Source organism: Montipora foliosa, chromosome 7, assembly GCF_036669935.1.
Source record: "Montipora foliosa isolate CH-2021 chromosome 7, ASM3666993v2, whole genome shotgun sequence".
Classification (NCBI taxonomy): Eukaryota; Metazoa; Cnidaria; class Anthozoa; order Scleractinia; family Acroporidae; genus Montipora; species Montipora foliosa.
Window position 1 is genome coordinate 28,155,467 of NC_090875.1, and position 9,786 is coordinate 28,165,252.

The 9,786-nt window shown below is 37.0% G+C and overlaps 1 protein-coding gene and 1 long non-coding RNA gene across 2 annotated transcripts in view; both read right to left on the bottom strand.

Annotated features, from left to right (window-relative positions):
* Nucleotides 1-429: 429 nt before the first annotated feature.
* On the bottom strand, nucleotides 430-2,284 carry LOC138010591 (uncharacterized). The gene is made up of 3 exons (XR_011124498.1): nucleotides 2,018-2,284; nucleotides 1,627-1,719; nucleotides 430-512 (listed from the first exon to the last, which is right to left on the bottom strand). It is a non-coding gene; the product is annotated as an uncharacterized lncRNA (long non-coding RNA).
* A 1,475-nt stretch (nucleotides 2,285-3,759) lies between these two features.
* Nucleotides 3,760-9,786, bottom strand: part of LOC138011681 (glutathione S-transferase Mu 1-like) — a 7,919-nt gene continuing 1,892 nt past the window's right edge. The window contains exons 4-11 of the mRNA XM_068858807.1: nucleotides 9,484-9,531; nucleotides 8,618-8,651; nucleotides 7,773-7,822; nucleotides 6,727-6,777; nucleotides 5,932-6,027; nucleotides 4,773-4,862; nucleotides 4,088-4,108; nucleotides 3,760-3,965 (exon numbers count right to left, since the gene is read on the bottom strand). Of these exons, the coding sequence (XP_068714908.1) occupies nucleotides 3,882-3,965; nucleotides 4,088-4,108; nucleotides 4,773-4,862; nucleotides 5,932-6,027; nucleotides 6,727-6,777; nucleotides 7,773-7,822; nucleotides 8,618-8,651; nucleotides 9,484-9,531 (474 nt within the window). The 3' untranslated portion in view covers nucleotides 3,760-3,881. The remainder of the gene's footprint in view (nucleotides 3,966-4,087; nucleotides 4,109-4,772; nucleotides 4,863-5,931; nucleotides 6,028-6,726; nucleotides 6,778-7,772; nucleotides 7,823-8,617; nucleotides 8,652-9,483; nucleotides 9,532-9,786) is intronic.

Sequence of the window (9,786 nt, forward strand, 5' to 3'; positions counted from 1 at the left end):
TCCATTCGATCCTGTTCGATCCTTTCTTATTTGACTTGATTTGACGATTGACTTGTCCTCGCTGAAAACATCAATATATAAATAAATTAGTTTTGTTAAAAGGAAAATTACTTTGAGCAATCAATAATTAACTGACACTTTTTGATAGGTTAGACTTATAATCTACATTAGCTTTTAATTTCAAACGTTGCTTTTTTTTTTCTTTTTTTCAGGTCCTCTTAACTTTCTTAAACGGAGGTCAATAACTGGAATCAACCTGTTTTGATAAGGAACAAAACATTTATGCTTTCAACTGGTTTTGGTTACAGGTCTCGCCATGAACACTTTATCCCGTCCCGTTCCGTCCTATTGCTTTTCCCTCGTGTCGCTGATTAAGACTGACCTTAATAGAATTATTTTATTGGAGTAGAATTGAATTTCAAATCTCACCTCTTTCTCACAATGTTGCGTAGAGCTTAGCGTGTCCCTTGCTCCTTCCATTGTCAACTTCCCTTGCTGGTTAAAATCAATGTCTAAAGATACAGAAAGAAACGCTTATTATTTAGCCTGTATAAAACTACATTGAATCAGTAGCAAGGCCAATCAGTCGTATGTATCAGTTTACGATCCAAAATATGTCTGATCTTGTGCGGATTGAATCCCAATGTTCACGGACTCAAAACGAGGCAACTAGTATTATAACTGACTTATTTAGATTTAACAGTCCGAAATAATCGTTATGTCATTGTGTATTTAGCGTACATAGAGACAACACTGTTCCTTATGGCTGACACTCACTTAAGGATGGTGCCTACTTTTGTTATTGCGCATACGTTCTGCCCATCTCGAGATACTCGGATTTCCTATGGGTGACGCTTATTAATACGGTTCAAAACTATGCGGAGAAAGCAGACCTTAGCAAGTGCTAGCTCTTGGTATTCCAAAAGAAAATTGGGGGCAACATAACCATGCATTTTTCAGAGATAAGTAATCTTTAATTTGGAAAAGAATGCCATACATTGCTTTGCATTTTAAATCTTTTTACAAATATTGTTAATTAATTATCTTTGAAAAATGCGTGGTTACTCCCAATTTTATTTTTGGATTTCAATAACACTTGTTAAGATCTTCCTTTCCCGAATATTCAGTAAACCGTGCAAAAATACTTTTGAATTAGTAAGCACCTTCCTTGAGTATTTGGCTTAGCTGAAGACGTGACATTCGCATATTCTGTACTTCTGAGCTCTATGGAGAAATGGGCCGGGCACTTTGCAGCTTCAAATCAACCATGCGGACACTAGATCTAAGTAGTATTTTAGAAAGCAATACTCGGATATGATCTTAATTATGATTATACCCACATGCAGATTTTAATTATGTTGATTTTCTTCTGTAGTTATATTGTCTCGAGCCGTTTTAGGGTTCAGTATACGATGATTTCTATATGTAATGACGTTGTATTGATGCATGTTGTAACTTTGTTCAGAACCCCCAATCAAAGCTAAATTCGTTTTCCTCTTTCAGACGGGTCATTCATTCGATCATCACAGTTTTTACAATTCTACTTTCATCAATGAGAACACAGGGAATCAGTTAACCGCATACAGAAAGTGCTTTGGTTTTAGTGCCGTTAGATAAGCTGCTTACCGTCGTATGACGAAAGTTCATTCACATCTTTGTACTTGGAGTAGGGATCTTCTCTTTCAATCCAGATCCGCTGTAGCCAATTAATGTGGGCACCTAAAATTAAACGATGAAGTAATTATTAATAATTTGTTGACGTTGATTTCAAGTTAACTGACTAGATTGCCATATATCAAGCTAAAAAAGGATTATGGTGTATATAGCCACAGCAACTGCCGGGATACGCATTGCATGGAAATCGCACCAAGTGCAGATTGCAGATGTAGTGGCCATAACTAAATGCCAAATGTAGTGGCCATAACTAACATTACTATGAAAATATAGTACAAAAATGCAGTAATAAGCTTGTGTATTTTTAAACTGATAGCGAACACAGGAATTTGCAATTGAATACCTTCAACACAAATTGTTCCAGTAAGGAACTGACTCGCCCAAAGTTGTCCAGTTTACAGCGTTGATAGATTCGTCTCCCACGTGTGGAACTTTTTCGTCTCCAAAAAATTTATGTAGCTATAAAGGGTCTTCCACAGTAGTTCTCAGCAGCGAGAAGAACGGCAACGGTGGATAAATTTATCGAAAACAGAAGAGGGAAGACTTGAAATCTGGAAAATCAATTTCTCGTCTCGGCGCCATATTGAATCTCCCCGATCCACGTAACTTTTTGCAACGAAGGCAAACAGATTAGCATAAAATTTGCAATTCAATCAAATTCAACAAGCAATAGTCAAGAAACGGTGGAATTAATGTTGTAAAAACAGAGAGAGAGACCTCAAAAACGTTTCTGATGAATTTTATAGTAAAGTAAAGAATAACTCAAAACTGTTTTTTTTAAACGTTTATTATTATCACAATGAGTTTTTGCTGATCACGTTCGTAATCTGGGAGGTGGGGGCTGTGCTCCGGTGGTTAAGGGGAGGGGAGGGTGGGGCTCGTACGTTTATCGGACATAAACTGAGCAGCAAACATGAAGCCATGAATGACATACTCCGTGTTCCGCTGCCCCGTCACACTCTCTACCCACCCGGGGCGGAAAATTGCAACCTGTTCTCTGAGTATTAAAAACCAGTTCTGCCTAATTTTTTTCGTTTTTTTTTTAAGGATCCTTTGCAAACGATCAAGACGTCGACTTCTTACGGTTGTGAAAGATGCAGCTAAATTTGGACTGATATGGGCGATCAGACCGAGTAAATCTCGGTGGGTGCTTGTTCACGATGCGGCACTTAGGCGATGTCCAGAAATACCGCAGCTGGTTCCATTCTTCCTTTCGTTCCGTTTCCGAGCCAGAATCCTTTTGGCCATCGGCGCTGACCAAAATGCGCATGCGCAAATGCTCTGGTGCTCTGACACCCAGTCAACCACAAGATAAATTTAAGTTTTTTACAAATGGTCATTCGTGCCCATCTTGAAGCAAAGCGTCACCCGGTTCATCTGAGAAAGGGCTTCACCCAAACTTCAGATTTTCTCAAAAAAAGAGGTTCAGGCTTTAGGAGATAACAACACAGTAGCAAGAAAGTGAGTAAATACGCAGCTATTACAACGGCTCTCCGGATTGGCTCAGAAAACAATGGACCAAAACAAACAACCAATCAACGATGGACCCTAACCCTAAAAACAGTGGAGCTGCGTCCTAAAGGGATTCAAGCAAATTAGTTGAAAAGAGCTGCGTCCTAGAGTGGGTAAAAGCGAACGACGTTTTGACGGTTGTATAGTCGTGTTTGTCAAACTACACATGAAAATTTCAGAAACCAAAATGAAATTTCGGAACAGAATAAAAGTAAACTGCAAATATATTTGCAAGAAAACAAAAAAGAAAGACATAGAAATAACAAGGAAAAGTTAGGAATTTTTTCTTAAAAAAACTTAGGGAAAATACGGTGATATCAGTATACCAGTACATACGTTCTATTTACCGACCGTCCCTCGCGGCCCAATAGGCCATTTCCGAGATCATGTCTACCTCCTTCTCAAAGCGAGTCTGAGTGCGAAGTTTTTGTTGTGAAAATTAGTTTTCATTCATATGTAAAGTAGAACTAATTACCATCACAAAAACTTAGCACTTAGACTCGCTTTGAAGAGGAGGCAGACATGAACTCGGAAATGGCCCATTCAGCTAGGGATACTAAAAAGAAACCAACATTGTGTTCTTTGAATCTTTTATTGAACGTCTGGCTTATTCGCCACTAATACAAAATGAATGCAAGAAAACATTTGACAGAGGTCACTTTATGAACACTCCTTCTTTCTTGCTTGGCTTCTGATTACTTGAATTGGGCCATTTTGTTGTTAATTGGGCGTGCCTTGAATTTGTCGGACTTCCTGTATGCAGCGATGGTTGGTAGTTCCTGAAAATAATAATAACATCAAAATAAACGGATGCTAAAATAAATAATTCATTATACGAGTTATACTCTTGGTTGTATTCAAGTTATATAAAGAATAAATTCACTTTTGCACTTTTTTTTACCTCGATCCGGGTTGCGAATTCCTATGGAAAGAGAAGGCCAATATTAAAAACGTAGCTATAAAAGTATGAACGCTAAAGACAAGAACAGCAAAGAGGGCATTAATTATTACTCCACAAACCCCATCGTTATCTATCTAGAGTAAATGCATCTTTCCGCAAAAAAACTGTATACAAGAAAAATTAATAAAGCTGAGATCGCTAGAATTTTCTCCGTTCATGTAAAATGTCACAACAACGAGTCACCCCGCCGGAGTACGCCTGCACTGCAGGTTAACAACTGGACCACAATGACAGGCCAAAAACTCTCATCTTTGGACGGAAAGTGTAATGAAAAATAATCAACGACAGAAACGTCACGTGCTTGAATCAATTATTACATTACAGCGGTTTTGAATTGATGGCAAAAGAAAGTTTGCGGTTGCTTCGCACAACTATGCGTACTAGGGATTGGCTTAAAAATCTCGTGCCACATTTTCAGCCAATCAGATTTAAAACAAAAGGCAATTGTGATTGGCTTGCGCGCGTTTCCCGCGCTTGGCGCCGGCTGCATAAATTTGCTCCACGTTACGATTGGCTCATTTCATTTTCTGTGTCTGTTGTGATTGGGCAATTTCTTTCAGTCGGTTTCATTCAAACAGCACTCAACTGAAACTGATTTTAATTTAAAAAACCAAATAATGCTCACCTTTAGATTGTCATGGGGTTCTAGCAGGGAGGCATCCAAAATCTTATGCACATCAAGATACTCGAATAACATGAAGTCAACGTAGGAAATCTGAAAAGTAAAAAATATCCCAAGATGAAGATTAATAACAAACAGGATCTCAAATGAAGCAGCAATATCAACATCCTTTTTTCAAAAAAAAAAAAAAAATGGTGAAGTGAAAGCTTGTACATCTTGTAGGCCATGTTGCAATGCAAATTTAATGCAAATTTCCTCCAGCCTCAATTATATTATCTAAGTGTAATAGTCCAGTTTTAAGTTCTCCATGACCTCTGAATAAAAACACTGAGGGTGCACTTTTACAAGTAGGTTAAACCTCCATCTGAAGTAAATATATTCACAAACAAATTCCAGTCAGAAGATGACTTGCTTGCTACTCTGTATAGTGTTTAGTTTCAGGCACCTTCCTGCCAGTATGCAACTCAGTCCTGCAACTCAGATGGAGGCGACCCTGTAAAAATGAATCCTCTGCGTTTTTATTCAGCAGTCATGAAGAACTTGAAACTGGACCATTAAAATGTGTGGAGAGACTAAAGATTCCACCGATGAACTTTAACACTGACCAGGGAAATAATTGGAGACACTGTGCAGAATACAGAAATGATTTTTGAGTAGAGGGGAAAGCCAGTAGAGTAAAGGGAGAAAAAAATCTCACAGCAGAGAAGAGAACTAACAAATTCAACCCACATAAGACGCCGGGTCTGGGAATCGAAGCCGGGCCACAATGGTTCGATGCAAGTGCTCTTATCACTATGCTAGCCATGCTTCCCAGCAATTGGTCACTTATAGAGATCATCATTGGTTACTTATAGAGACCATCATTGGTTACTTATAGAGATCATCATTGGTTAGTTATATGGAGATCCTGTATGGGTGGCCATAAAGTGAAACAAGGAGGTGTCCTGTCATTTCTCAAGGTAAAGACTGAGAACTGGTGTTAAATTAATTTCCAACAAATGTGACAAGTACATGTACTCGACAGAATCTTATTTCATTACGAAAACAGAAAAGGTCACAAAAAGTTAACCAAATATTCCATTGGCAAGTAATTTTTTTCACAAAAATTCTAAAAGAATGCCCCAAATTATAAAACCAGTAAAAGCACTGTGTACATTTGTACCTTGTCTCCTGCCACATACTTCTTGTCTCCGAGAAAGTCAGAAAATTGTTGTAAGATGTTCTTTGCATCCTTCAGGTACTCTGGTTTCAGCTTTTCCTTTATTACAATACAAGAAAGAAGAGAAAGAGAATGTTATAAACCATTCTACAATGTAATAAGGATACATATAAATTAAATGAAATTATAATTAAAGTATATTTAATTTGACTAAAAAATAATGTATTATTCAACTTATTAAAATTTTTTGACACGAAAAAATACATGTAGATCTTTCATCAAACAAGGATTGTTCACCTAGATCTGATACATTTTTTCTCCTTGTACAGGAATTTAACTGTTTGATTTCCCCTGCTTAAAATTAATTTATTGTTCTACAAAATTTCACTACACATGGACTCTCAATGCTGGTTTTAGAATCAATATTTGGATTGGTGTTGCAGCTTCACTTTGAGACTATTTTATAAATGTGTTACAACAACCAGCGGGTCTAATTTGCAGGTCGCAGGTCGCAGGTCATTGTTTCACCAATACAGAAAATATCCTAAACATTCATAAAAGCTTAAACCTTAGGCCTAATTAGGCCTAAACAAAAGCTTTTAGGTCTAAGGTTAGTTTTAATGAATGTTGCGCGACCTGCAACCTGCAAATTAGACCCGCCGTACAACATCCTCATACATATTGTTACAAAATAATATTAACTACACTTTATCCTCTACATGTATCATTTTAAGCTCCCATGTATAAAAGGGCCAGCATTTAAGATACATGAATTTAAGCACAAGACCCGATACTCACAAAGTCTGGGTTGTATGCCGTTTTGGTAAACTTGGTACGCCAATCCACAATCTGTAACAAAGTAAAAGAAACAAGAAACTCAATCATTACATTTCTTGAATGTCATTTACAGTGTAGGTCATTCAGCAAAACTGCCCACTTTAAAACTTGTTTTTATATACCACACATAGAGGTAATCCCCTTTACGCGAAATGGTCAGTAGGTACCACGAACATTATGAATACTCCTTTTTAAAGAACAAGTGCAATGTAGAAGCCCCAGCAACTTTTCACATCTAAAGTAAAGAGCCAATTAGTTGGCAGTCAGAGCAAGATTTTGTCCTGTGCCAATGAATGCAATTCAACACAAAATCTTTAGTGACACTAAAATAAAGCCTGTTGGAACTTTTCAGTGATAATACATGTACATGAAAAACAACTGTTACAATATCATTAAAGGTAAGGAAAGGAACTCTGTTTATTTAATGACTAGTAGTTCTAGGACTGGAGCTCTAATTGGGGACACTGTAAACTGAGGAGGAGAGGAGAAACCAGAGTAATCAGAGAAAAGGGGAAAACTGAAGTGTTTTTATTAACAACTAAAATCACTACTACACAGTGTACGTTAGAGCAAATACAATAAACAAATTAAAAACTGTTTAAATTAATTAAATTCTTATGGGTAAAAATTAAAATGCCATGGATAGTTTTAAGTCTTCAATTATTGTTTCATAAACTAAATTGATGATCAATTTACTTTTCAATAATTATTGCTGTTTAAAGGAAGCAGTTGATGTCAAGGTCTTAAAAGTACTCACTCAATTAAGTTTTCCAAATATTTACAATTTATGACAATATCAAAGGTCCTTTCCTCTACTATGATCAGCAAAAACTGATTCATTTTAATAAGAATTTTTTCTAATTTAGTAAAAAATTACATATGTAATTCCTTTATTGTCTTTTGCATCCTTCTCGACAATCTAATGTACAAGTCAATTTTGACTTGACCATTCGATTATGCCGAACCCCCCAAATGAATTAAACTATCACAAAAGATTCCAGAAATACCTGACTTTCGGCAAGATCAACCCTCATTTTTTCCTCTTCAGTGGATCCACCTTAAAATCAAAGAAGGAAAACATTTAATTTTCTTCCAATGTTGATATTTCTTTCCTGAGATCACTGCAATAGTCATGTGACTGAATCTGGCAAGACTGACTGAAATGAAATTTTGGTAATTCTTCACTAAGACTGACCATTCTCTCATTTCTCCTAGGAATACCACCCCTAAACCAAACATACACTGTACAGGTCACGCCATGATAATGAAGGTAATCAACAGTCAAGACTACAGAATTGATTATTATTTAAATTGCTAACAGCTACATCAAATGTGTATAGAAAACAGTTGAGAGAATTTTGATAGTAAGTCTTAAAAGTTTACGGCATCTTTTTCGGTAAATAACAGCTCCCCTCCACCTACGACAGCATGGCCGTAGGCAGAAAAAGATTATGACTGAGGCAATGTCCATGGTTAAACTCTCATCATACGTATTTAGTGTGTTTTTGATGCCTACATTTAAAGACAGCACTAAGAACCCGCCTTGTATATAAATCACGAAAAAAAAAAATTAACTGAGGAAAGTGCCTCGGATAATGTTCTTATTCTGGCTACGGCACTGGACAGTCCATATAAAGCTTTCGGCCGACTCTCAGTGGAGGAGAGCTGTTCTTCACAATTACCTCTTTTTCTATAGTAAAAAAAACATAGTCTGCACTGAAAATGACCTGTAGACCAGTATGTTTCAATCTCTAACCTGTAAGTGCATTGCCATACTAAGTTTATCCTTAGTTGAACCATTGCAAGACAATAACGTTAGGTTAGGGACTGGTACAAACAATTTCAAACTTACACAAGTCATGTAATCTGGCAAGGTGACGTGTTATCTGGAAATTTGTAAAAAAGTTGCAAATAATGTATGAGTTCACCAGCTGGAAGGCTATGTTGCCAGAAAAACTGTGCTTGAGGTCTTGGATATGCCAAGGGCTGCGAATGCTCAAGAAAAGGGATACAGTTTCCACCCCAGGGGATGTCACCCTAGGCTAGCATAAGTAACTGTATGTTTTATGAGGTAGATAAAATATAAGAGGGAGAGCTGTATGGGTGTCTACAACAGGGATCTTTAGATTCTAGGACGAGGAACGAATACGAGATTTGACTGCCGCCCGTTTTCAGAAAAAAATACAGGGTACGTAGAAAATTTATGACCCAGACAAATAAAAAATTAAATCTTACATGTACTCTTTGTTAGCTGCATAGGATGCTCAGTTATTCTTATTGCTGGTAACTGAACCTTTTCCTGTCGGAAAAATGCCAAAACTGCTAGCTACCGTGTTCGTGGCTTGTTTTGACACAACGACATTTTTTCTAAAACGTTTTTCCAGCCAAAATGACGCTTGTTTGCACGCGCTCACTGTTGTTCAACGAGAAAATCTCATACTCGTAGTCATTTTCATCCTAGAATGTAAAGCTCTCTAATGGCAAGCCAAAGGCAAGCCATAATTGTAAATGCCCATACACATTGGATATGGAATATTTTATTGCAACTTGTGGAATAAACAATAAATTGGATACAGTAGAGATCTGCATCAAAAAACATCTAATCTTAAATAGTTGGTAAACACTTTAGTTTACACAATTTTTTTTTTTACAAAAAATATAATTCCTGTTTGCAGCAAAGAATCAAAGTATGTATTTCTAAAATTAATAAACACTTACTGCCAAACTCTGAGTAAGCTTGATGTCTCCATCAATGTAATAGGGAAGCTACAAGAGAAAAACAAGAGCTTGCATCTAAAGTGTATTGAGGGAAAATTGATCATTTTAAATAGGCCGAACACAAGAAATAGGGTGCCTGGGGTTATCTAGTATGTGACAGACAGTTAATGACAACAGGAATCACACCTGCACAGAGGAGAGAGACATGTGACATGTGAAACATGTGACAAAATAACACACTCATTATAGGAGGAGCCATAAAGAACTGGAAGCAAACTGTTGGCGCCAGACTGTTAGCATCAG